The sequence below is a fragment of the Pseudorca crassidens genome, chromosome 1 (genome assembly GCF_039906515.1).
Source record: "Pseudorca crassidens isolate mPseCra1 chromosome 1, mPseCra1.hap1, whole genome shotgun sequence".
Taxonomy (NCBI): Eukaryota; Metazoa; Chordata; class Mammalia; order Artiodactyla; family Delphinidae; genus Pseudorca; species Pseudorca crassidens.
This window is the reverse complement of record NC_090296.1, coordinates 146632574-146659338: the sequence shown is the minus strand read 5'-3', so window position 1 is coordinate 146659338 and position 26765 is coordinate 146632574. Positions and strand designations below refer to the sequence as shown.

The following is a 26765-nucleotide window of genomic DNA, read 5'->3' as shown; positions in this document are numbered from 1 at the left end:
CGGTCCCAGCCCTTCCCCCTGAGGTCTCAGTCTCAGTCAGGTACCAGCCTTTGGTGGGCAGAACTTCTGGAGAAACGCCAGTCCTGTGCCCCTGGCCTAACCCTTTGCTCATCCTGCAGCATCCAGGGCTTGCTCTTTCACCCGCTCACAACCACCACCACCGTCAACTCACCTGAGTCTCTGCCCTCCCAGGCAGGATGGGCGTCTGGTTTCACTCCTCTCGGGCTCTCCTTTCCATCCTACTCCCTGAGCAGGCACTATATGTATCAAGATTTTACCTACCAACGGCCCAGGAAGGCAGGAAGTAGAACTCCATACAAAGGAGAGCTGTAGGGACTTCCCTGGCGGTCCAGTGGTTAAGACTTTGCCTTCCAAGGCAGGGGGTGCAGGTTCGATCCCTGGTTGGAGAGCTAAGGTCCCACATGCCTCGTGGCCAAAAAACCAAAACATAAAACAGAAGCAATGTTGTAACAAATTCAATAAAGACTTAAAAAATGGTCCACGTCAAAAAAATCTTAAAAAAGCAAAAACAAAGGAGAGGTGTATGTTTGTAAGTGTCCTGAGAAGGCGGCTGCCAGCACTCACTGGGCTGTCACTGGAGGTCAGCCCAAATCCTCAGCCCCAGGCCCTCTGCCTTGCCTCTTCTCTCGGTCTGGTCTCCCGTGACAAGGGCTCTGAGAGATGTGGGAAGAGGAGGGTCCCCCAGCTGACTCTCTGGACCCAGGAACCTACTCAGGAGGGGAACTTCCTTCACAAAGCTCAGTTCTTCTGCCTATCTTTTTGTTCTGCTTTGTCTTTCCCTGGACCATAGGAGCAAGGAGATTCTGAGGGATGGGGCAGATGTGCAAACCTCCCAGGAAGAAGGGGAACGGTCCCTTTCTCCTCCCTCACACCATCCCCACTTACAAGGCTCTAGGTTGCCCTCCTCTGGCTCTGACTCCCTCCTGCTCCCATTTGGACTCACCCCTCCCCACGGAGTCCCCAGCCTGACCAGACACACCTCCCTGCCCTTTGACCCAGCCTGGCCAGCCTCTTACTCATAGTTGCTACCCTTGCCCCAAGCAGGCCTCTTTCCTGAGCCTGGCTGTGCAGCAGCACCACCCCCGTTGCCCTGGGAGAGAAGCCACACCCACATCTCTGCTTCCCCAACAGGCACCAGGGCAGACAGGCAGCAGTAGCTCTGGGCCCAGAAGCCCCTCCTGCCCTCCTCTGTGGTCCTAGCTCCCCCCACCCCTCAGCCCCTGCTCTAGTCAGCTATACAATCTTTTTTCCAGCATGTGGGCCTGGAGATTCAGTCAGGGCAGAAGAGCCATTAGGGGACGTGTCCACCCGTCTCTTCTGTCTAGCTAGGGAGTTCCCACCAGAATCGCCACCCGGCCCCACCTAGGAAACAACTCCCAGGGCATTTCCTCACAGCCACTACTGACTTGACCTCTCACCCTGTCCCCAGACCGGGACCACTTCCAGCTGGGCTCACTGTCCCACCTGCTCAATGCCAAGGCCACGGGCTACCAGGAGCTCCCAGATTGGCCAGAGGAAGCCCCAGACCCATCTGTGCGCAATGTGGAGGTCAGCAGGGGTGGAGGGTGGAGCTGTGTGTGGGGAAGGACAGACAGCAGGGAGCCCTGGGAGTGCCGGCCTGGCCCTCCTGACACCCTCCCCACACGCAGGAAGAAGATCTCTCCCTTATTGAGACCCATGTGGGCCTGTTGGGCGAATACACCAAGGTCCCCCCGCCCTGTGTGCTGTGTGCCCTCTGCTCTGTGTGCAGTGCTCTCTCCCAGCCTGTGCTGCCCCCTCCCTCCCCCTTGTATGCTGCACCCCTGTGCCGTCCCTACACTCTGTTCCTTCCTGCTGGCAGTGCCGCTCTGTGAGTGCCTCCCCTGCGTGGACAGGGTCCCTTCCCTCCCCCCATTATTCCCTCTTGGGGACAGGACCAGATGGGGCCCTGAGAAGAGCCAGGGTGAAAGATAAGAGGGGCTTGTGCTTTCCTTCCCCCTCCCCATCCATGATATAACGGCTCCTCGCCCTCCACCCCACAATCTCCAGGTACCTGAATGGACCAAGTGCTCAAACAGGGAGAAGAGGAAGGAGAAGGAGAAACCCTTCTACTCAGACTCTGAGGGAGAGTCAGGGCCCACAGAGTCTGCAGACAGCGGTGAGGAGATGGGCAGAGCTAGGGCCCTGTGCTCCTGCCTGCGTGTGTGTCTTGTGGCTGACCATCTGGCACACGTGTGTGCTCCTGTATTAGATGGTCACGTGTCCAAGGGGGTGTGCGCCTCCTTGTGTGCACCTATATGTGTGCTTATGCACTTGAGGATTGCACGTCCCAGATGTGTGTGTGCTTGTGTAGCTCTCTATCCACACGGGTCCATCTGTGTTCCGGTCGGTCTGGTTGGTGTCTGGGGCCGGGAGCAGGTCGGGGGGTTGGAGGGAGAAGAGGTGAGTTTGCTGCTTCAGTGCAGAGTCTGAAGCTGGGTGTCCAGGGCTCCCCAGGAGGCCTGCACACGAGGGAGGGAAGCCTGAGACAGTCCTTCCACAGACCCTGAGTCCGAGAGTGAATCGGACAGTAAGAGCAGCAGCGAGAGTGGCTCTGGGGAGTCCAGCAGTGAGTCCGACAACAAAGACCAGGATGAGGACGAGGAGAAAGGGAGGAGCAGTGAGAGGTAAGATGACTGGGCGGCTCCAGGGCTCTCCCTTGGAAACGAAGGGCTAACCCCCAGCCTTAGCCAGTCTCCTAAGAGTCCCTGAGCCTCCTCAGGAGCTGTTCTGCTCACGTGATGGCCGCAGGAGGTCTCTGCATGGGGCGCAGCATGAAGAAGCAGTCAGGGAAGGGGCCCGAGCTGGCACAGGTGGTCTAAAGCTCTCACTGCGACCCAGGCATAGGAGCTCAGGTGTGGAGTCCACTGGCCCAGGCTCCCCACCCTCACCCCCAATGTCCAAGGCTTTCCCTGCTCTTCTGTGACGCAAGAAGGGGTCATCCAGGCTGGGCCCAAGCCCTGTTTGCCCCTTTCCTCCAGTGAACATAGTGAGGAGGAGGGTAAGAAGAGGAAGATGAAGAAGAGGAAGAAGGAGCCAGAGGGACAAGAAGGCGGCTCGTCCTCAGAGGAGGGCAGTGACTCCAGCAGCAGCTCCTCAGAGTCTGAGATGACATCAGAGACAGAGGAGGAGCAGGCGGAACCTGCCTCCTGGAGGAAGAAAACAGTGAGCGCCTTGGGGCAGGAACAGGATGGGTGTATGGACCGGGGCCCTCCCCAGCCTCTGGGCCAGGCCCAGGCATCTCCCCGTAACCCAGCCCGGGCCAGGGTGCTCCCCTTCCACACTCACATCCCGCTTTTCTCTTCCAGCCTCCCAGCAGCAAAAGTGCCCCTGCAGCCAAGGAGATCTCCCTGCTTGATCTAGAGGACTGTGAGTTTGGGTGGTAGAAGCCACAGGGGGAAGGCGGCCTGGGGAGTATGACTTAGGAAGGGCCATGGGCGCTCTGGGCTAGATTCCTCGGGGGTTTGGGGTGGGAGGAGCAGACAGAATCCATCTTTGGGCCTGAGAGGGCAGCAGGACAACCTCTCCAGGTGTGGGGTTGGGGTCAAGGATGGATATCTCCATGGAGCCACCAGGCTGCCACGTGCCTCACTGTCCGTGGTGCTGAGCCGTCTACTCCCTAGGCCCTGGGCTCCTGCTCGATCCAAGCCAATTCCACTTTGCCTCTCCCTCGTCATAATGTTTCTCATATCCTCCCACAGTCACCCCTCCCAGTGTCCAGCCTGTGTCTCCCCCCACGGTTGTGTCCACCAGCCTGGCTGCTGACCTGGAGGGCCTGACGCTCACAGACTCCCCCCTGGTGCCCTCGGTGAGTGGGATGGGGAGGGACAGGGCTGGGGCAGGGACACATCTCTGTGCCGCATCCTACGGTATGGATTTGTGTGAAGGGGGTGTGATGGAGGGATGGCTTTGAGCCTCCATTGCTGTGACCACAAGTAGGGACAAGGCTGGGATGGGCTCTCGCCTTGTTGTTCCTTTCCGTACTTCCCCTCTTCCTCCTCCCCTCCAGCTGCTGAGTCCAGTGTTGGGTGTCGGGAGACAGGAGCTGCTGCACCGTGTAGCTGGCGAGGGGCTGGTTGTGGACTACACCTTCAGCCGCCAACCTTTCTCTGGGGACCCCCACATGGTGTCTGTGCACATCCACTTCTCCAACAGCTCTGATACCCCCATCAAGGGCCTACACGTGGGCACCCCCAAACTGCCCGCTGGCATCAGCATCCAGGAATTTCCTGAAATCGGTGCGGAAGGGCCTTGGACGTGGTGGAGAAGGAGGCTCCTGGGTGGAGCTGGTCTTTCTGTGGCTTCTGAAGCCCCCCTCTGTGCCAGGCCAGGGTCTAGGCTGTGGGGGTGTGGAGATAGCATCTAGCACGATCCACGGACAAGACAGACTAGGAAATGAGCAAGTGCGTCTCAGGGCAAGAGGTGCTTGAGCCTTGGTTGTTTCAGCACTGACTTAAAGGGGGTGAGGGTGAGTGGGGGAAGGGTGTTGACATTTCAGGAGAAACTCAGGAACAGTCTCTCCAGGGGCTCAGAGGGCCAGGAGTCCATAGAGGAGTGGTCAGCTCTGCAAGTGGAGGGGAGAAGGGGTCAGGGTTCCAGACCTATCAGGTGATGCTGTCTTTCTCTCCCCCTTTCCCTGCCTCACACTGCTGCAGAGTCCCTGGCACCCGGAGAATCTGCCACTGCTGTCATGGGCATTAATTTCTGTGACTCGACCCAGGCGGCCAACTTCCAGCTGTGGTATGTTTCCAACTCATGGAGCGGTAGGAGGATGGCTAGGGAGAGGTGGGGTCAAAATAAACTGGAGCTGGAGGTGGTGTTAGGTGGGGCCACATCACGATCTGGTGTGTCTGGAAGGCATCCCAAGACCTCAGGTCTCTTACCTCCCTCTCCTGCTGCCTCCAAGCCCTCCCTTCAGACACAGTGCGAGGTGAGGGGAGAGATGCTGGCCTCACTCCCTCTCCCTCTGTCTCCTCCTACCCTTCCCAGCACCCAAACCCGACAGTTCTACGTCTCCATTCAGCCACCTGTTGGGGAGCTTATGGCCCCTGTGTTCATGAGCGAAAATGAGTTCAAGAAGGAACAGGGTGAGTGTTCCCTGGAGGTGGGCAGGGAGGGTGCTCAGGACCACCCACTGGGGCTCATTCAGCTCCACCATACAGTCACACTGAGGGAGCCTCAGCTCCTGCAGATGGAGGCAGGCCTCACAGCTCGTGGCTCCAGCAAAGGCTTCACGGAGCCTGGGACACTTCAGTGAGGCTTTGGAGACGGTCCCAACTCAGCCAGGCAGAAAATTCTAGGCCAGAATTCCAGCTGGGGGAAACGTTATGAGTAGGTGTTAGTGAAAATTTACAGGAAGAAAGGAGGGGAGCAGTTTGCTTTAGGGCATAGGAGCCCTTAGCAATGGTGAGTAGTGAAAACAAAGCTGAAAATATGTGTGGTCTAGTTTCTGGAAGCCTTGAACGCTATGCTAAAGGATTTCGGTCCCAAAATTTCAGAGCTGGAAGGGGTCACAGAGGTTATTGGGTACAGCTCCGTCGTTAGAGAGGTAAGGACTGTAGACTTCGTTTTCCTAGCAGTAGAGGAGTCATTGAAGTTTCTGAGCAAAGACGGTGCCAGGTTCAGACTCCTGCTTCAGAAGGAGAAATCTGGCAACACTTACAGCTAGGACTGGAATTGAGAGAATCTGCAGCAGGAAAAAGAGGCAGAACAGCGTAAGTGGGAGGCAACATGGGGCTTCATGAGTCCCGGCTTTAAGCTCTGAACGTGCCACTTGCTTGGTATGTGACCTTGGACTAAATTCTGTGCCTAGTTATAAGGCTATTACAATAGATCTGATGAGAAATGGTGACCAGGATTAGAACCACAGCAAAAAGAATGAAAGGCTGAGGTGGGGGAGAGGGAAGCCATGGGCATTTGCCCTAAGAAAGTGGAGAGGGAGACATATAAGCTGGCTCTAGAATGTCTGGCTTAGATACTAGGGAGAATGGCAGTGCCGTTCACCTAGACCAGGGGTTAGCCAACTTTTTCTCTAATGTTGGGTCATAAAGCAAATGTTTCAGGCTTTCTGGGTCATGAGATCTCTGCTGCAATTTGCCGTTGTAACCCAAGAACAGCCACGGATAATACATAAATGAATGAGTGTGGCTGCATTCCAATAAAATTCTATTCATGGACACAAATTTGAATTTCATACAATCTTCATGTGTCATGAAATATCTATCTTTGATTTTTCCCCCAGCACTTAAAAAATATTAAAAACAAACAAACAAACAAACCATTGTGGGCCATGCAGGTGGTAGGTTGTATTTGGCCTTCAGGCTGTAATTTGCCAAACCCCTGACCTGGAAGAAAGAAGAATGGATTGGGCAAGGGAAAGGGGGGGGATGATCTTGGACAGTTTTGGAGAGGCTGCTTTTGAAATACATTTGGGAAATTCAGGAAGAGGTGTTTAATATGCAACTGAAAATGTGGGTCTGTGCCCAGGAAACACTTCTAGGCTGGAGTCAGGAGCATAGCGGTGATAACTGAAGCTGTGAATATGAGTGAGATCACCCTGGGAGAGAGATGGGTGGGAAGATAAGAAGGTCAGAGACCTTCCCTGAGGAAAACCTGCCTTCTTCGGGAGAAAAAGGAGGGGAGGGAAAAGAGAAGGAACAGTGAGAGGTGGGAGGAGATCCACGAGAGATGAGGAGGTTGAAGAGTGCCTTGGATGGTCTGCAGGCCAAGATGACCAAAGACCTTCAGATCCAGCAGATAGGAAGCTGCTGCCAACATCAGAGAGAGCGGGTCATTGCGAAAGGGGGGCAGAGGCCAATTGCAGTGGGTTGAAGGAGACCAGGGCTTGGGGAAATGGAGTCTTCTTTGGAGGACCTTGGCGGTCATTGGGGAGGGAGACACAGCACTAGCATGATGACATATCCTCTTTCTAGAGAGGACTTCTTAGGATCAAGGAGACTTGATATGGAGAGACTAAAGGTACAGGGACAAGAAAATGTCACTAGTTAGGAGCGGAGGGCATGACAGCGACAGGAGAGGGATGTCCGTTCTCAAAAGGAGGAGAAGAATGGCGGAAGTAGCAGAAGGAGGAGAGAGAGGCTGAGGAGAAGGTGGGCAGGAGGGCAGACGGAGGAGCTCGCATGGCTGGGTAGAGCGTGTGAGTGGAGAGGAGAGGTCAGACCTGTAGAGTGAGGGTTTCTTGGGATGCTGTGAGTGCCCGGGGACGCGATGAGTCCTGGACAGGTTTGGAGCTGTTGCCACATGTGAAATTAGGGGTCCACCTGTGAGGGCTGCATGTGACAACCGGACTCTGGCCTGTGGGGTGAGGACCACCAGTGATCTCTTTGTGAGGACTCGGCCTCCAGGAGCTGGGAGAGAGTTGCACTTGGGTTGGAGGGCCAACCAGGAAAGACGCAAAGGTGGAGGAAACCTCTAAGTACTGACTGGCCACCAAGTCCACTGGCCACTCCCAAGGGGCTGGTGGCCCAGATGTCTGACAGTGGGGAAGCACCCAGTCAGTTTCTGCTCAGCAGTATGGATAGAGCCCTGGGTGGGGTGGGAGGTTGACCAAGGCTCTCTGAGGGAGGGCCAGGTCCGAGAGGGAAGTAGCCCTTCCTCAAGACTGGTGAGGGAGATTCAGACCTGCCCCGCCTGAGTAGAACCTGGTGAGGGTGTTCAGTGGGCAGACCCAGCGGTGCCCCCCGTGGCCTTTGCCCTCATCATAACCTCTGTCCCCAGGAAAGCTGTCGGGCATGAATGAGATCACAGAGAAGCTCACGCTGCCAGACACCTGTCGGAGTGACCACGTTGTGGTGCAGAAAGTGACTGCCACCGCCAACCTGGGTCGTGTCCCTTGTGGGACATCTGATGAGTATAGGTACTGACCACCAGCAGGGGGACGAGATGGGCTCTCGGTCCTGATTTGAAGGAGGGGCCCCGTGCCTCAGGGTTGAACTCATTCCTCTACCCCCACCTCAGGTTTGCAGGGAGGACGCTGACCAGCGGGAGCCTGGTCCTGTTGACCCTGGATGCCCAGCCCACTGGAGCTGCCCAGCTGACAGTCAACAGTGAGAAGATGGTGATCGGCACCATGCTGGTGAAGGACGTGGTACAGGCTCTGACCCAGTGATCCTAAGTGCTGTGACCTCTTTGACTGTCCCTTGTCCCTCCCTCGTGACATCTACGCTGTTAGCCTCTCTCTCTCTCTCTTCCTCTCTCTCATATCAGACCCCTCATTCCAGATAGCATCCGGGGGTCCTCTCTCTCTCTGGTCATGACCAGGCTCCCTCCCAATTCTCCTCCCCATGGGTTCCTTAGTGACCTGTGCAGAGGGAGATGGCAGGGCTCCATTCAGCTTTGTGTAGCTATTTATGTGGCAAAATCTCAATAAAATGTCTTCTCCCTAGATGCTGGCTCACCTTTCCTTGCTCGTGGGTTCTGCCTAAGGGGGTTGGCGGGGGCGGGAGGAGAGCTCCTAAGAGTGACTGTCTGACCCTTGTGAATGATCACCACTGACCTTCTAGGGGAGGCTGTGACTGACTCTAAGAGGTGCCTCTGGTTGGACCCCCAAGATGACCATCTTCGAGTCTCCAGGCATCTCTGTGTAAGAGACATCCGATCGGGGATGGGGAGGTCAGGCTGGAAGAACTCCCTGGTCCTTTTTTAGGAGCCTCTGCAAAGATGCCTCTGCGACATCTGGCAGTCCCTTTTGGTTCCCCTCATGGGCCCTTGGGAAGGAGAACTCATAATGTGGGGAATTCTCAAACGTAGCTGCAAGGTTCAAAATATGTCAACTACATCTAGATATGGGGCCTAGGGCCCCACCTAGCTGGGGAGATGACCCACCTGGCCATCTTGAAGAAGGAAGAACAGGAGATGTGGACCTGTGCTTCTCAAACTGCCGTCCATCAGATCACCTGGGGGGGTGTTATCATGCAGATTCAGATGGGTAGGTCTGAGGTGGGGCCTGAGAGTCTGCATTTCTAACAAGATGTCAGCACCGACGCTGTTGCTCCATGGACACCCTTGAGTGGTGAGGATGTGGAGCCTCCACACCTGGGACAAGCCTTCTAGGGGTGGCAGTGAGGGTCAGGGCCCCTCCCTGATACCTTTCCCGGTGAGGAAAGAGGCTGAGCAGCAGTGGTTCCTAAAGGTGTAAAAGGTGTTCCGTGAGCGTGTGTTGTGCCAAAAGAAAAAAGAAAAGTTTGTAATCATGTACATTCAGGAACCGTGGATTGGCATACAGGAAGTTTATTTCCCACAGGCCTTCTCAGAGCCTTTATTATGCTAATGTGCATTGTGAGCCCCGCCCCCCACCCCACCACTCCTTCTAAGAAGGGCTGCAGCTCACAGTGTTACCCTTACTTGGTTTTGACCTTGGGATGCCTTTGTCCCAGGACACCTTGATTGACTGTGTTACAGGATGCACGCTCCAGTGATAGTCTGAGACGTGGTGCCTCAGCCCTGATCCTCTGCAACCAAGACTCTAGTTCCTTGACCACACCTCCCCACAGCCCTGTCACTGAGCAAGTCTGTTTAGAGAAAGACGGGGTGAAGCAGGTGTGGCCCTCTTCTCAGGGAAGGAGAACAAAGGCAGTGCCAGGGGACAGCCCTTTCTCCGACTCCGGGGACTTGCTGGGCTCCGTGGCACCAGACAGCAGCTGGGGCCACTGCTTCACTGAGAGCCTTGGGGCCCCAAAGTCTCCCTGGGATCACTGTTTTTGTTGCTGCAGGTTCTGAGATGGGACTGATCCACCAGTCATGGGTCACTCGAACGGTAGACTTGTTCTCATTTGTGTCTCTGAACCAGCACTGCCCGCAACAGAAGAAAGAAGGTGGGAGGAATTTTCTAAGAAATTAGAACAAGGACCATCAGATAATTCTTTTTTTTTTTAATTAATTAATTAATTTATTTTTGGCTGCGTTGGGTCTTAGTTGCTGCGCGTGGGCTTTCTCTAGTGGCGGCGAGCGGGGACTACTCTTGGTTGTGGTGCACAGGCTTCTCATTGCAGTGGCTTCCCTTGTTGCGGAGCGCGGGCTCTAGGCGTGCGAGCTTCAGTAGTTGTGGAGTGCGGGCTAATCAGTTGTGGCTCACGGGCTCTAGAGCGCAGGCTCAGTAGTTGTGGCGCACGGGCTTAGTTGCTCCGCGGCATGTGGGAACTTCCTGGACCAGGGCTCGAACCCGTGTCCCCTGCTTTGGCAGGCAAATTCTTAACCACTGCGCCACGAGGGAAATCCATCATCAGAGAATTCCTTACCAACTTGGACTTTGCAGCAAAGGCCCCAGAGTGGATTCTGTAGGAACCAGAAGTATATACGGCATGAACTCTAACATCCCTCAAGGAGCTTACAGCCCAGATTCCCAGAACCTCTTGGAAAGGGCACCAGGATCTCCAACCCTGGGTGAGAGTCCAGAGCACGGGAACCTTAGTCACAGCCCTGTGTTGGTTTCTCTGGAACGTGTCCCAGGCTGTGGGGTTAGCAATAACAACCCTTCTTAAGAAAATGATTCTCGAGCGTGAGATTGTCTCAGGGGAGAGGCAGGAGGCAGGAGAGCGAGGTGTAAGCAGGGAGAGTCCGAGTCAGCAGCTGGTCGGGAGAAGGAGCCCAGCCGGGAAGGCTGGGACTGCGGAAACAGGCAGAAGTAGCAATCTTCAACCCAGGACGGGGAAGGGACCCCATTGTCTTCTAGGGAATGGTCTGTGGGGAGAAAACCTCAGTCAGAGGGGAAGGGAGAGTAGCTGCCCCCACCTCAGCCCAGCCCAGCCCATATCTTCCTGGACTCTAGGTCCATGGCCAAACCTTCCAGAGCCCTGCCACGTCGGCATCCCCGAGTGAGTCTCTGCAGGGATAAGACAGGGCCTGCCCGGGACACACTGGTGGAAACAGATCAGACGTACAGGACCTGAGGGGGACCTCACTTCTCTCCAGAACATTCTTTCCAACCCATATCATAGCCTGTATTTTCTCACTGATCCAAGTCTCTGCCACTGTGGTCACAGGCCTCCTGGATCTTAATGTGTCCCATGAGAAGCACTGAGGGGCAACCATGGAGCTGTGGGATTCATGTGGGGCCCAGGACCTCAGAGCAGACTAGGAAGGGCTCTTAGGGCTCTGCTGGTGCACAGGGAGGGTTCGGGGGAGAGGGCCAGATATGGACAGAAGCACGGGGACTGGCACTGAGGCAGAATGTGCCCCCGGCGAGGGTCAGGTAGAGCATTAGTGAGGACTCAGGAGGTCCAAGTGTGGTCTGGGCTTGACCACAGGCCTTGACAGGTCAGAGGACAATGAACACAGTGAGGGGCTGAGAACAGGAGCCCAGTCCAGGATGGCTTCCAGGTGGTGCTCCGACAAGTGGCTAAAAGGAATGGCTTCAGTTTTTGGCCAGGTTGCTGTAGCTAGCTGGCTGCAATGACTGGGGAACAGATCCATCTAGGGATACTAAGGAAGCCACTACAAGGACCCCGAGCGGGGGGCATTAGCTGTGCCCGTGCCTGAACCCCCCAGCCTGTCAGCCCCAGGGCAAGCCCCTGGGCTAGTTCAGTACCTTCTGCTGGGCATCTTGAAGGTCACTTCTCAGCATAGCCTGCAGATCAAAGGGGTGGGTGTTGGGTATGTAACTCGCTGTGACACGATTTTCCCCAGCCTTACTGGGCAAAGAAGGAAAAATAGGAAAGTGCTGGACCCTCCCCCTGCCCCCCTCCACCGAGGCCTGGCTCCTGGACAGCCAGGATCCTCACCACCAATTTCTTCCCTGCCTCCCCAGCACATTCACGTCCCTCTTTGTCACTCTTAATTCCTACCATGGCTCCACATGCTGGGGGTAGGGGTGGGGAAAGGCCTGCCTTAGGCCCCTCCTTCCTCATCAAGCATTTGAACAGCCAACAAGTGCTGGGCACTGTGGTGGCAAAGAAGCTATGGGCTGATGACCAACCAGGACTGGGGTGTGAACCGTGGAGGGACTGCTCAGCCCAGTAGGTCCCGTCTCATTCTACCAGCCTGCAACTGGCTGCAGAGCCTGCTGGATTGGGAAAGCCCCAGCTCAGGGGTGGGGCAGGAGAGCGGCTGAGGGAGGGTGTGCATGGACCTGGGTCCTCAAGGAGGTGAGCTGGGTCTTCCTTCTATGATGGCCTGATCACTGTTGTCTCCCAGGGTCAAGAGAAAGATGGTGAACCAGCGCCTAAAAGGGTGAAGCCCAGGATGGGGTTTGGAGAACAGGGGGTAAAGTGGGGCACATCCAAAGGAAAAGCAGTGAGCACCTTCTTGGGTCTTCTGCTTGATGGTGCTGCCTAATCCCGTCGTCTCCTACCCCACTGCCTCTCCCCCATCCCACTGACCTGTCTACTAAGAAAAAGCACTTAGGGCTGCCCTGTTTGATTCTGACCATGAGGAACCCCACCCCCATCCTGATTGCCCCATTACAGCTGAGGATGCTTTGGGGTCACTGAGGCTTGGGATAGTGCTGAGAAAGGTAAGCAATGCTGGGGATTACTTCTTATCTGAATGCCACTTTCACCCCGAACGTTACTTCTTATCTTGCTGCCAAGGACCCTCTGACTTTAGCGCCTTTTCAGATCTTCCACCCATGAGTCCACCTGAGTGGAGCTTCCCAATGGTGCCTGGAGAATAAAGGTTGCCAACAGCTCAGAAAAATTCTTCTGTCTGGGATCTTCCCAGACACGTATGTCCCTGTCTTTGGGACTGTTTTTTTAAAAAAAGTTCAAGTGTACTATTCATACAGTAAATTGTGCAAATCACAAGCGTGCAATCTGATGAGTTTTCATAGCCTGAACAACAACAGCATCCAGGTCAAGAAACAGAGAGCAATAGCACACCTCCCTCCCTCGTAACCCCTTCCCGTCTGGGGCCGTGTTGTATTTCACTCAAAGATCGATCACAGAGCTCTGAAATGGTTCCACAGCAGTCTGCAAATGGCAATGGGATCCCAGAAGGCCAACACAGACTTGTGTCTGGCAATGCCAACACGGTGGCATATGCTGCTCTCTGGGGCTACTGGGGATGTGTTACCAGCAACCCCTGTGGCAGGGGCAGGGTGTGTGGAAATAAGTGGGGTTGTTTTCTTGTTTTGACTGAAGGAAAAATGTGAGGAAACAGCTCTGGGGGAGAAAGAACTCTTGAGGGCTTGGGCAAGGTGACCTTGATCGAAGTCTTGACATGCCAGACCCCAGCATCTGCACTTGCAGAGGAAAGGCAGGAGGCTGGGAGAGGGTGAGGCTGGGTGAGGGTGAGGCATGGTCCTTCTCACTCGGACCAAGGCAAGACTGAGACCCTGGGCTCCTGACAAGAGTGGCTGCATACTCTCCAGTAAATCCCTAAACTTCAGCTTCCTCAGCTGCAAAACAAAGGGGAGGGACACTCAGGCTCCCACGTCCCTCCTTGCGCTGAGACCCTAGGCATCCTGTAACCCCTTTACAAGCATTTCAGGACAACTGGCACTCACCTTCAACTGCGATCAGTGAGGTAGCCGACCTCCAACGATCACTGCTTCCTGGCATTCGCACCCTGGTGTCATCCCCTCCTACATCTTATCAGGGCTGGTGTGTGTAAACAATAGGATACTGTAGACACGAGAGTATGTCATTTCTGAGATTAGCTTATGAAAGTCAATGCACCTCCATCTCAGTCTCTGTCTCTCTGGTCATTTGCTCTGGAGAAAGCCAGCAGCCCTCTGGAGAGGTCGGTGTGACAAGGAACTGAGTGAGCTCGAGGTGGAGCCAGGAGGCAGATCCAGGTCCAGGCAAAGCTTCAGATGACTGTGGTTCTGGCTGAGAGCTTGACTGCAACCTCAGGAGACAGCCTGAGCCAGAACTGCCCAGCTAAGTCAGTCTTGGAGTCCTGACTCTCAGAAATTGTGTGAGAGAACAAATATTTGTTGTTTTAGCCTGCTTAGTTTTGGGGTAACTTAACAGCATAAGTTAATACAATCCAGCCCTCGACCCATGTCCTAGGGTATTGAAAAAGTCCTCAGAGGAAGCCTGGGCCCCCAGCTCTGGCCTTCAGAGCAGTTTGCTCCCACATTCAGTGTCAGTGGCGTGCTGGAGCTGGCTCATGCTGGCTCGTGAGTGTCGAATGGGATCATACTGATGGTGTGAAATCAGCCACGGCAGAAGTATTTATGCCACAGAAATAGGTGACTACTGTAAATGACTCCTCTCTTGCAGCCAATTGTCAAACATTTATCAGCACACCACTGCCCTTGTCTCCATCCCTGTATCTCTTTAAACAATTATGATATATTTCAAGTTTAAAGAATAAAATAACAACCTCTTGTGTACTGATCACCCATTTTAAGAACTAAAGCACTCATCAATTCAGCAGACACCCCCTGTATCCCTAGTTTCACAAGCTCTTCCCTCCCAACGTGAAGTAAATCACTATTCTGAATTTTATGTTTATCAAGGCCATGCATTTTTGGGTACTTTTACTACATACAGATGTGTTCCTAAACAATATATTGTCCTTTGTGGTAGTAATGTACTGCATGTTTTAGAATTTTATATAAATGGCATTGTAGAGTATGTGTTCCCTGACATCCTACCTCTTTCTCTCAATGTTGTTTATGAGTCATCCATGTTGATATGATTAGCTTTATTTCATTTACTTTTACTTATATACAGTATATTCCATTGTATGACTAGACCACAATTTATCAAGCCACTCTCCTGTCGGTAGGCATTTAAGGTATTTTATTGGGTTGGCCAAAAAATTCGTTCAGGTTTTTCCATAAGATATTATGGAAAAACCCGAAAGAACCTTTTGGCCAACACAATATTTTATTTTTGCAATTAAAAAAATTATTTTTTTATTTTTGCAATTTTGAATAACACACCTATCGGCATTTTAAACTCCTGCCTCTTTTAACACGTGCGAAAGTTTCTCTAACACATTTCCCTGGGAGTGGCATTCCTGGGTCATAGAGTATACATACCTGCAACTTAACAACATTGCCAAATTGCTCACCAGAGTAGCTGTACTTCAAGTCAAGAATGTTCACAGCACCTTCATTCATAATAGTCCTGTTCACATTGCCAATCACTAGGAGAATGGGGAAACAAATATGGTATATCCATACAATGGAATACTACTTAGCAATAAAAAGGACTTAACTGCTGCTACCTGCAGCAACATGGATGAATCTCACAGATGCTATGTTGAATGAAAGAACCCAAAAGTTTATATGAAGTCCTAAAACAGGCAGAATGAGTCTGTGAGGAAAGCAGTTAGAATATTAGTTGTCTCAAGGAGAGGTGGATGAAGTGGGAAGAGGTATGATGGAACCCTTTGGGCTTCTGGAAGGATTCCATGCCTTGACGTGGGTGGTGGTTACCTGGGTATGTATGTAGGTAAAATACATCAAGCTGTATACCTAAGATTGTGCACTCTGTGTGCTCTCTGTATGTGGGTTGTTACCCCTCAATTTAAAAAATGTAGAAAACAAAAGCCACAACCAAAGTGGCTGAACCAGTTTACACCCTCACTGGCAGTGAGCTTGCTACTAGGATAGTGAGACTTTTCATTTTGCCTATCTAGGAGGTGTGAAATGGTATCCTACTATGTTTCCCTGGTTATTGGTGAGCCATTCCCATCTTTTGCCCATTTTTCTATTCGCCTCATTGTAAAGTTCTTATATATTTTGGTAATGAGTCCTTTGTAGATCATGTATTGCAAATATACCTTCTACCAGTGTATGACTTGTCTTTTCAAGTTTTAAACATCTTTTGATAAACCAAAGGTTTAAATTCCAATGTGATCAAATTTATCAATTTTCCTTTATACTCTGTGCTTGTTGTTCCATATTTACAGAATTTGCCTGCACTATGAGGTAATAAAAATATTCTCCTAATACTGTTTTCTAAAAAAATTTCCAAGTAATGCTGTATACATTTGTATTTTTAACCCACTTAAAATTTACATTTGTGTATGATGAAAGGTGGCGCTGATCTACTTTCTTTTATCCCACTTAAATGAGCAGGAAAAAGAACAACATGGTTTCTTCTGCACAGAGCTTGGCAAAAGCCAAGTAGACACTATGTGCTCACTTTACCTTGTGGTCTTGAGTTCCTAAATGAATCTCCCTTCTGAGCTTTTCCAACCAGGAAAATTATTTTCTCCCTGCAGTCTCTTTTCTTCTTTTAGCTCTCTGCCTGCTGTGGAGGCACTGAACACCTGAGAATATAAAATAATACAGGGTCCCCCTAGTACATGCATTTAAAACTTAGTCCAGCCAATTACAGTTACACTTAAAACCTGTATTGTAAATCTGGGGCTTGACTGCAGAGATGGTGCCAGGCATAGCTGGGCTCAAAGGGTATTTGTTGACTGGGAGAATGGATAATGCTGCCTGTTTGTTCCTGCTACTTCTGCCAGTGACCAGCTGTGGGGACCTGACCAAGTCATTTAATGCCTCCACCTCTGCCCCTTTCCACACCCCTCCCTGTGGATCATGGACATCTTCTAGTCAGGGGTACTGTTCTTCCTGTATAACCTGCAAGCCTGGCCAAGTCAGGGCAGGGAGACAGGACTGACCAAACACATGACTATATGTGCACTCAGCCACCCTTTCCTTCACTGTCTGGTGAGGGCTGGGGTCAGTCAGAAAGAAGTGCACACATCAGGGTGCTGGACATTTTGTACTTAACTGGTTAAGGCTTCAGGCACTGAAGCCAGAAGACTGCCTGGGTTTGAGTCCTCACTCTTCCACTTCTAGCTGGGAATTCTTGAGCTAGTTACTTAATTTCTCTGAGCTTTAGTTTCCTTGTCTGCAAATGGGTTAACAGGTAAAACACTTAGAACTGTGCCAAGCACATAGTAAGTGCTCAGTGAAGATCAGCTATTACTATTACCTGCAACAGAAAGTTTAGGAAGAGGGATTTTATGCAGCAGAAATTTCTGTTCCACGTCACCTGAAAGATCATTTTCTTCTGGCTGGGAGTTTTAAAATATGAAAGAGCTCCCAGATACTGTTCCCTTGGGCACTGTTCCAGGTTTCGGATTCTTATCTTCCTCAGCTTTGGGTCAGGGAAGAGAAAGGGATGGAAAGGATGAGCTGCATGAGGCCCCTGGACATGCTGGGCTTGACTCTTTTAATTTGAATTAGTGACCAAATTTAAAATTAGGAAGATTTCACATTAAAAAAGAAAACAAAACTGCATTTCCAGCTTGTCTTGAAAGATCTGGCTGGGCTGGGACATCATTCCTGCACGGTATCCAACAGATAACTGCCCTTTTAGATGTGCCTTGGGCCTTCTTGGTGCTGTCATCCACCCTCACTTGGCTCCTGGGCTGTAGGTATTTGGGTGTGGCACCCCCTGAGAGGACAAGCAAGATACACTACCTCTGATGAGTTGTCCTATGCTGTTTGTGGGCCAGGGTGAGACTTGTGGGCGGGTTGCTCCTAGAGAAGGAAGAGCCCCAGGTAGGGCCTGGAGTGGGAGGGTTCCAGGGAAGCTAAACCAGAAGGTGTGGTTTCCTGGGCAGCTGAAATGGGCCATCTTGAGGAGGGAGGGCAAGTGGGTAAGGGGTGCCGGGGCCCCGTCTTGCTCTGCCCCTGCAGCCATCACCTCTCTGCCCATGACCTCAGCAACCCAAGGAAGCTCCTGAACGGGGATATTCTATGGATGGAGATTGGCCAACTCTCATTGCTAACACTGGGTCCTTCTGTGGACTTCTACTCCAGCATCTGTTTTTTTTTTTTTTTTTTTTGCTGTACGCAGGCCTCTCACTGTTGTGGCCTCTCCCATTGCGGAGCACAGGCTCTGGACGCACAGGCTCAGCGGCCATGGCTCACGGGCCTAGCCGCTCCGCGGCATGTGGGATCTTCCCGGACCGGGGCACGAACCCGTGTCCCTTGAATCGGCAGGCGGACTCTCAACCACTGTGCCACCAGGGAAGCCCTCCAGCATCTGTTCTTACCCTCACCTTCTCCCATTACTGTAATACTCCTGCAATCGTAGGCTAGACCTTGCCTTCCTCTCCTTCCATTGCCTCTGCACTCCCTCCCCTTAGCCATTAGATCCAGGCCAGCCTCACCAGCCTGCCGGGAAGGCAGCAGACTTGTCCTCTCAACTTCCAGGAAGAACCTTAAGCATAGTAAGTGCTTTATAAAATAGTATTATGTTGATGAGGTAACACATGTACAACCCTTGGTAATGCTCAACAAACGCTGATTCCTTTCCTCCCCACCCCAATCCCTTGTTTCCCCCTTTTTTTCTGTCAAACCTCTACTAAGTCTCTAGTAACATCTCAAAATTTTGAGACCTGATACTGCCATTCCCCTGTTTACAATTCTTAATAGTTCCCTGCTGTCTGCAAAATAAAGGCCTTTCACAAAGTGGGCCCAAGCTTCCCTCCTGCGGTATCGGCACGCATTATCCTCCATCCTGGGCAGATTGAGCCACTCTGTTCAGTCCTCCTTCTCAGTCTTTGCTTGATCTCCCTGCCTGGAACGCCACCTCCGCCTCTGTGCCTGACTGGGGCTTCCGGTCCGCTCCCGCCCCGGCTACCCCAGGACGCCTTTCCTGACAACAGCCCAACCCACGGTGGTCTCTCTTGCCCTGTGACCCCCGCTGTCTCTTGTCCCCTCTCCGAGAAGTTTCCTATTGCAGCCTGGAAAGAGCGTCGGAAGCAGTTTCGTCAGGTAACTGTGGTGCAGAGAGGACCCCTGGTGTCTTTGGAACTTTCCGGAATCCCCAGACGCCCGCGCACCCAACTCCCCACCCCACCCCCGTTCCAGCACACGGGGCAGCCAATCTAGAGTGAGTGTGCCTGCTGGAGCCTGGGAGTGAAGGCTCGGACATGGGCGCGTAGGGTGGGCTCTTGCCCTGGAGGGGTCCTTGGAATAAAAGGAGCGTGGACGCTGTAAAGGCGGCTTTACTGACAAAGCACATGGCCGCCCCGTCGCAGGAGCTTGTGAATCGCGTCCTATTTCATAAGGGTTAAACTGAGGCCCCAAAGAGGTAAATGACTTGACCAGGGTCACTAGCTGAGTGGCATGCCCCACTTGGGCCCCTGGCTCTCGTGTGTGTGTGCGTGTGTGTGCGTGTGTAAGCCGTGGCCCGCAACGGCTGCAGCCGCCGAGCCCGCCTCCGTTCGGGAGCCCGCCTCCGTTCGGGAGCCCGGCTCCGGGTGGGCGGTGGAGCCCTCCGCCCGGCCTGGTGGAAGGGGCGGGGCCCCGGGCGGGGCCGACACAGGTGCTCCGCATACGGCCGGCGGGGGGGAAGGGGCGGCTCCGCGGGGCTTTATAAGCGGCCCCGGGTGCACGGCCGTGCGCGGCTCGCTGCAAAAATAGTGCCCACGTGTCTGTACGTCCCTCGCCGCGCCGGCCAGACGCCTGCCGGCCGGTCCGTCCGTCCCGCTGGGCCACGCCAGCCCCATGGCGTTCCCGCTGGTAAGAGCTGCTCACCGCCCGCCCGGGCGGGGCTGGGCGGGGCCGCGGTCCGTGTCGCGGCAGCTAACGGTCCGCGCGCAACCTCGGCCGGTCCGCGGTACCCTCCTTTCCCGCCCCCACCCGTGCGCGCAAGTCCCGGGCGGGGCGCGGGTCACGTGCCCGCGAGCGTGGGGCCTCGTGGAGGGGTGTGTGGCGAAGGGGGGGGTAGGGAGCCTCCTCGTGACTCAGGGCCTTTGGGCTTAAAGGCGCCGCGGCTCTCCGGGGGCGGCCGGTGGGGCCTCCGAGCTGCGTTGCAGACGCCCGTTGGCCTCGAGTATCTGTCCAGACGGGAGCAGACCGGACGGAAGGGCGCCCCCGCGCCCGGAACATTTCTTTTTCCCGCAGCCGTCGCACGTGAGAGTCTAAGCCACAGGCGCTCCTGGGAGCTCACGCGCTTGGCAGCGACCCCCGCGAATCTCGTTCGTACCCAGTGGGCAGCGGGGAAGGGCGGCCGGGGCGGGGCGGGGCTGCTGGCGGCGAAGACCTTTGCGCTGGGCCTCGGTTCAAGGGAGAGCGCCACGACGGCAGTGGGCGCGTCTCCTTTAAGGCGGAGGGATTAGGCCCCTCGTGCCGTCCGCGCGCGCTTCTTTGGCCCGTGAGGTCACGTGGCTTCACACGTTCGTTAGGCGCAGGAGCTGGAGTTCTGGGGCGGGGTTGGCTAGGTAGGGTCGGGCGCTGGAGGGTGGCCGGCACGTGCAAAGCGGCTTTGCGCTGGGGAGCCCCGCGGCACAGAGGTAGGTCCTGGGGGCATGGGCGGGGGTCCTGCAGGCCGCGGAGGTGCCCCAGGCGTGGAGCTGACCTAAGCCGCGCCAGCTTCGGTTTTCCCCACCCCGAGTTCTCTGACCGCGGAGAAGCGTGCGTGTGGCCTTGGCTTTGTCATTCTCTCAGCCCAAGACCAGACCAGGTTCCCAGACTCGGGTGGGTGTTGGCGCGGGCCCAGCGCTGGTTTCGGGTTTGGCGGAGCAGTGGCTGGGGGCACAGCCTGGTTGCTTCGCTTGGTCAGCACGCAGGTTAGAAAGGCCTGTGCCTGCACTGAGCCCCCGGGGCGGGGAGGGGGGGTACTCAGACCAGGAAAAGGTTACTCACCTTTGGTTGTCCCACTTGGCGTCATTCCCCGGTTTTTTCTTCGCGTGAGTGTTGTCTGCAGTCAAGTCGACCCTGACTTTCTTGCGTCATTCCCAGAGGACCCGGGCAGGCCAGGGTCCTTGTAAGTGGCCCAGCGCCGCCCACAGGACTGAGAAAGCCCGAGCGGATACTTGCGCTCTGGAGCACGTCCTCGCGTGCACGGGTTATTTTTTGGTGGCATTTCGCACGGTGCAAGCGGTCCTGCGCTATGATTGCGCTCGCGAAGCAAGTGGGAAGCACGGAGACTCCACGACAGCGCTCAGAGCCGGGGGTGCCGGCTGTGACCCCCTCCCCCACCCCACCCCGCAAGCCCGGCTCTGCTTAGCGCTGCATTTCGTTGGCAGCTGCCTCCTTTGGTCTCCCTGGCTACCGATCTGCTGCCTTGCTCTCTCGCTGGCACCTGAGTAAACTGCTGGGCGAGGGGCGAGGGGGGGTTCGCTGGTATCCACAGGTGTACCGCCTGCCTCTGGTCTGCCCCTCAGGTGACGGTGCTGACATGTGCCAGCTGGAAGTGTCTGTCTCCTGAGAATAGTTTGCACCCTTAGGTTCAGGTTCTGTTTGAGCTTAGGGACACAGGCTGGGTTAAAAACAAAAATAAATCGCAACAGGCGGAAGGAAACCTTGGAAACTTCAGGCTGGTGGTGGTTTTCCTGGTTGGTTGATTGGTTTTTGTCGTAGGTAGACGGGAAGTGGAAGGAAGTTCTGCTTCTGGAGCTCCGTGGAGCTCAGGGCTGTCGGAGCCCCTCAGGAGAGTAGAGTTCAGGGCTGACCGCGGGTCTTGGAGCGTCCTCGTTGAGCTCGCTTTGAGCTGCACTGTATTCCCGTTGCTGCAGTTTGGCTTTTGCCACAGCGATGTAATTTAAACTTGAGGAGTGGTTTGGCAGTACGTGCTCGGTTTATAGAACTAGGATTAGGAAGTTGACTACTCTATAAAGTCAGTCTTTATAGTATAGAAATACTTGCCATCCCGCCTCCGGAGGGTTGTCTTATAAACATCCCGCTGGCCCAGGCTCCCCTGTGGGGAAGGGGAACTGTGCCGGCCTGTACAGCCGGCAGGAGGTTGGAGAGCGAATGCGTGTGTCGAGTGACCATGGAAACATGAGCAGTTTGGATTGAGCCTTAGGCACTTGGTGCAGGAATGTTTCTGTGGTCTTGTCTTTCTTTCCTGCGGTCCCAGTACCAGTGTCTGTGAGTCAGTAAGTGGAGGAAGGTGATAAAAGTAGTGCGGCTCCATGCTCAACACCCAACTTGTTAAGAGGTTAATGATAATAGCTGTCTTTGTAAGTTTTTTCAGGGGTGACCAAGCAACTTATTTTGTTTTTAATCCTTAAAATGGGTTGCAAACCCAAATCCCTACAGGGGCCTGAGGTAACAGAAATGAGTAAATGGAAAGAAAGTAGAGTAGTGCCTACTGAACTACAGAATTTGCTTAAAGGAGAGCCAGTAGCCTGGTTCTTGGCCATGCAGAAGTGTGGGCCCAGAGTTCATGAATCTTTGACTTTTTTCCTAGTTAAGCTGCCAATCTCTGTTTTTTACATGTAGCAATTAAAAAACTGAGAACACTGGATGGTTCAAAGTCTCTGAAGATTGGATTCAACCTGAGGGCTAGTTTGGGGTCTTTGTCTTAAAACATCCCTTTTAGATTTTCTCCCTATTTTGCAGATGATGAAACAGGCTTAGAAATCAAGTCAGGAGGCTATCAAGTGATAAAACCAGTGTGTGAACCTAGGTCTTTCTGGTGCCATAGCTGAACCTATGGTATTATGTGTATTCCCGTATGTCAGAGGGGTCAAGGGGTTATTGGTGGTGTGCATTGTATAGAAATGCAGTGGTCTATGGGCTGGTCACATTCATAGGCAAAGTGAGCCTTAACTGCATTGGAGGGAATCTCTGGTTGCTGTGGAAGTCAGTGTGGGTCTTCTGAGCGTTAGCACAGCAGTGTTGATGTCAGGAGGAATGTGCTGTGTCTATCATTCCATAATGTGTGTCAGAGCAGTTAGCTGATTCTGAGAGAGCCAGAGGTCTGGAGAAGTCAGGCTCCTCCCACTGTGGGGGTGACCCTCCCAAACCTCTACACAAAAGACTGTCCTCTTTCAGAACAGTTAAATTTCAGCAACATTTCCCTTCTGAGACTAGGCATATTTGAAATTATGGTTTTGTAAGACCTGTGAAAGTAGAATGGGGCTTATTAAATCTCACCTTTTTTCTCTTAGCTAAAATTTCCATAATTCTGTCTTTTAGATTTCCAGGCAGAATTAATAAGGGTTTTAGCAGTATGTGGTAAAATCTGGGATAAGCTCCCAGGGCATAAAAGAGCCCTGCACCAGGACTAAGGAGCTGGCGTTTCATTCTGGGCAACACTTAGAATCTTAGTGTATAATCCATGGTAGCAGATGTAAAGGGATATGTACCTTTATTTCTGTATCTTATTCCCAAAGGATTTAAAGCATAAGGAAGTGAAGAGCATATTCTGAGATGTTGTCAAAGGAATATTTCAGTGAGAATGCAGACTCACATACACACCAGAAAACTTTTTTTTACCTGTGGTCTGGGAAGTTTTTGGAAAGATGGAAACTTTAAAATGTTACTTGTCCCCAGCTGCTGCTTTAGCTACCTTTACAGGCCAGGGTCTCAGCTGCGAGTTCAGTGTTTGTGAATTTGGTGAAGGGGAATCGTGAGATGACTCAAGTAGCTCTCTGCTCGTGTTTTAGTGTTTATATGCTAGGTAATATCTGTGCGAAGTTTTTCATTCATTGTTTTCAGCTGAATGTTCCCTATAATTGTTAGCTGTTTGTTTAAAGGGCAGATTAATTAGTGGGTAGTACTTCTGGCTTGAAGTTTGGGATAGAAATGCATACCAAACCCAGATATTAGTGTTTAGGCTGCTGTCTTCAGTAGCTAGTGGTGGAGGCAGTAAAAGAATCATGGGCTCAAATAGCAAATTATTTTCTCTCATATGGAAGAGCTCTACTAATCCCATCCTGTTCTGCAAATCTGCTTTTCCTAGGCAGTATCTAAGCTGTACTGACTCTGGGGAGAACTTGCCAGAAAGCCTGGGGGTAGGGGATGAGGGATAGGAAGAGGGTTGGACTTAAGAGGTTGGAGTGGAGGAACTTACATAAATAATTTTTGCTTCTCTCTGTTGTTTGAGTTAAAACCAAGATGCATTGCTTGCACCCTTTCAGTATTTGGATACTGCTGACCCCGCCTCCTTTGCCCCACATACTGCAGCTTTGAAAATGCCCTTTTTCTTTCCTGCCATTGTTGGAGCCTGATTTTAGTTATACCTGTGTATGAGAGCTTGTCATCTTCTGGAAGCACACAGATTCCAGGTGTTGAAAGTTTTTATGTTCAAGATAGGACCCCCCAAAACAAGGCATTTTTCAGTTACAGTAAACTGGCTGAAAAGATTGAACTAAAAAATACATAATATGTATAATATTTCATATTTTTCATAGGGAAATTACCTGACTTTGCATAAGAAGTCAGTATCCAAATTTGAGAGTGTTAAATTTACATTGTAGACAAAATTTTCAGAGTTTTGTTACTGAGATTTAAAAAGACTCCTGTTAGGAACTATTTTGTTTACTCAGTATATAATGTGTTTTTAAGTAACACAGGTGTGGGGGAAATATTCCTGGTTAAATAGGGTTGAGCTTTGCTTTCAGCGGTGCAGAAGAACACTTAGGCATGGATAGCTTTTGAATTCTACTTCACTTTTCAATATTCCTGTATGGTTAGAGTACCCTTTTGATTTTTAAGGCATTTTGTGATGACTTTCCTTGAGGTAATTGGAGAATTCCCAGATTGATTTGTGTGCTAAAAATGGGTCACAGTTGTGTGTAGCTGCTGATTCTGCGAGTAACTTGACTTCTAATAGTGTGACTGGTTTCTTTATTCTTGGCCAGCATAATATGCTGACAAACTATCATCTTGACAGGCTTAGCGCCCTGAAGTTTTCTTTGATAAAGGTGGGGGAGTAGCTCTCCTCTTGTTGAAGGAAAGCATTTACCTTGAAGGGCAGGTTGGGTTTCTTTGTGTCTTTTGACAGAACACTTAATCTCTTACTACTTAACACCTGTGCTCTCTGCATTCTGGCTTTGTGCTCCTGGCTTCTGGCTCTGACACCATCTGTCTCCTGAGTCTGCCCTTTCTCCTGAGACTTTTTTAAGCTGTACGTTTGGAATTGTTTTGAAGCTCAGGAGGTGTTGGAGACCTGTCTGCCTCCCAGGTATAACTTGGAGTTGACACCAAGCCTGGATTATAGTGTCTCAGTATGTTCACGGATGAGGAGAATTAAGCTTAGCATGAAAAATGGTTATTTATACAGTGAGAGGATGATAGAACCAAAACTGGAACCCAGGTCTCTTTATTTCCAGACTAGTGTTATTTCTGGAATTCACGCACCTTGCTCTTTGTTATATTGATCTCTCATTATCTTTCATTTTACTTAAAATTTCCACTTGGTTCATAAGACTCTGGTTTCCTAGTTTTTCTTCTTTTCTCTGGTCTTTTCTCGTCCTGGCACTCACAGGCTTCCTCCTCCTCCCCGTGGATGCCACATTCCTCGTGGCTCATTCTGTTGGCTCATTTTTGTTCTCTTTTACAGAGGGCCTGTGTGTTCCTATAGCACCAGGTCACGTTTTAGGTTGAGCTCTTTTTGCCCTGATTGTTCTCAAGAACCATAGTTGTGATTAGCTTACTGAATGAATGTGTCTATCTGAGGCATATTAAACCTAGGAGGTCTCAAAACTACCAATTTCTTCCTTTTCCTCATCTTCTGGGGCTAATCTAATTATATCCCTTCTACCCAATTACTAGTCAGTTTTTTTCTGACTAGGGTCTAGTGTCCTCTTGGGGGAAAGAACTGTGTTTGGGTGTTTTTTTGTTTTAATTTTTTTTTTTAACCCTGAAGGCCCCAGTACAGATGGATGCTAGGTAAATACGTACTTGTAGCTTTCGTTCGGAAACCTCTCCCCAGTTTCTGTAACGATAAAGCCTTGATGTTATCTAACTCTTGTCTCCCTTAACTCCTGTGTATCCTTTTATCCGTTCTCCATTCCCATTGCTACCACTAGTTCAGGTCTCCCTTGGATGAATATTTTCAGTCTGCTTTTCTACCTTCCTCCTCAGTTATTCCTGCCTATTCAATATCTACCGCTCTGTGTGGAGCTGTGTCATAGTAATGTAATGGTCTTATTGTTCCCAGACACATTCCTCAGACCCGCAGTCCTTGGGTCTTTTTTATTTTTGGCTGTGTTGGGTCTTTGTTGCTGCGCACGGGCTTTCTGTAGTTGTGGCAAGTGGGGGCTATTCTTCGTTGCGGTGTGCGGGCTTCTCATTGCGGTGGCTTCTCGTTGCGGAGCACAGGCTCTAGGCTCTAGAGCGCAGACTCAGTAGTTGTGGCGCACTGGCTTAGTTGCTCAAATCTTACAGTTGCATGTGGGATCTTCTCGGACCAGGGCTCGAATCCGTGTCCCCTGCATTGGCAGGCGGATTCTTAACCACAGTGGCACCAGGGAAGCCCTGGTCCTTGGGTCTTAATGGGTGGTTGTATCTCCCAAGCTGAATAGTGAGCTCTGGATGAGAGGGTATTTTCCTGTATCCTTTCTCATCCCCTTTCTCATCCCCTACACACCTCTCCACGGAACAAATAGTGAGGTGTTGCTGATTAAATACAGGAATTTTAAAATGAAACTCAAACTTCCTTTGGATTTTTGGACTTGAAGAGGCTGAATTTGTCTCTGCCGGTCAGGAGCTTACGCCAGCTCCACCACCCTGCTGCTTTTCCCGCTCATATTGCCCTGCCTGAGTTTGGGAGGCTCTCTTAATGCTAAAATTTCTGAATGTGTCAGATGGAGCTGAGAACAGTATTTCCCTGCCCTTGGAAGAGGCTCCCCCCACAGCTTCAGAGTTGGCACAGAGCAGTTCCCTGACCTGGTCTCTCCTCTCCTCCTCTCTTGTTTTTCAGGCTGCCTTGATGCAGAAGGAAGAGGAGAGCCAGGCTGGGATTCTGACTTGAGTACTAGTGCCCTGTTAACCTGGTTGACTTGCGGAAGATTTTCAGTTTTGCTAAGCATGTCTTTTTCTTTGTAATGAGACTCAGACAAGCTCATAAATTTTTGTGACGAACAAAGAAACTGGAGGGTCTGGATGG

At 52.0% G+C, this 26765-nt stretch overlaps 2 protein-coding genes and 1 long non-coding RNA gene across 18 annotated transcripts in view; 2 read left to right on the top strand and 1 right to left on the bottom strand.

Annotated features, from left to right (window-relative positions):
• Positions 1-8443, top strand: part of AP3B2 (adaptor related protein complex 3 subunit beta 2) — a 63432-nt gene extending 54989 nt beyond the window's left edge. For all 5 annotated transcript variants that reach the window (XM_067698059.1, XM_067698049.1, XM_067698042.1 and 2 more), the window contains 11 exons: positions 1451-1569; positions 2050-2158; positions 2543-2666; positions 3021-3204; positions 3348-3408; positions 3741-3847; positions 4049-4277; positions 4695-4779; positions 5029-5126; positions 7777-7915; positions 8017-8443. In XM_067698059.1, the coding sequence (XP_067554160.1) occupies positions 1451-1569; positions 2050-2158; positions 2543-2666; positions 3021-3204; positions 3348-3408; positions 3741-3847; positions 4049-4277; positions 4695-4779; positions 5029-5126; positions 7777-7915; positions 8017-8167 (1406 nt within the window). In that variant the 3' untranslated portion in view covers positions 8168-8443. The remainder of the gene's footprint in view (positions 1-1450; positions 1570-2049; positions 2159-2542; positions 2667-3020; positions 3205-3347; positions 3409-3740; positions 3848-4048; positions 4278-4694; positions 4780-5028; positions 5127-7776; positions 7916-8016) is intronic.
• Positions 8444-9454: 1011 nt separating this feature from the next.
• LOC137202440 (uncharacterized) lies at positions 9455-20790 on the bottom strand. 4 transcript variants are annotated; one of them, XR_010932622.1, is made up of 6 exons: positions 20570-20790; positions 16103-16224; positions 13499-13897; positions 12125-12217; positions 11585-11623; positions 9455-10737 (listed from the first exon to the last, which is right to left on the bottom strand). It is a non-coding gene; the product is annotated as an uncharacterized lncRNA (long non-coding RNA). The 4 variants fall into 4 exon arrangements; XR_010932612.1 differs by lacking the exon at positions 12125-12217 and having other exon boundaries at positions 13499-13893; XR_010932621.1 differs by lacking the exons at positions 11585-11623; positions 12125-12217 and having other exon boundaries at positions 13499-13893.
• Positions 19315-26765, top strand: part of CPEB1 (cytoplasmic polyadenylation element binding protein 1) — a 100360-nt gene continuing 92909 nt past the window's right edge. For 3 of the 9 annotated variants that reach the window (XM_067697884.1, XM_067697913.1, XM_067697876.1), the window contains exon 1: positions 19315-19444. In XM_067697884.1, the coding sequence (XP_067553985.1) occupies positions 19430-19444 (15 nt within the window). In that variant the 5' untranslated portion in view covers positions 19315-19429. Of the gene's footprint in view, positions 19445-19728; positions 19903-20065; positions 20218-26765 lie in introns of those variants that run through there. The other 6 variants (XM_067697924.1, XM_067697935.1, XM_067697892.1 and 3 more) reach the window with 5 other exon arrangements.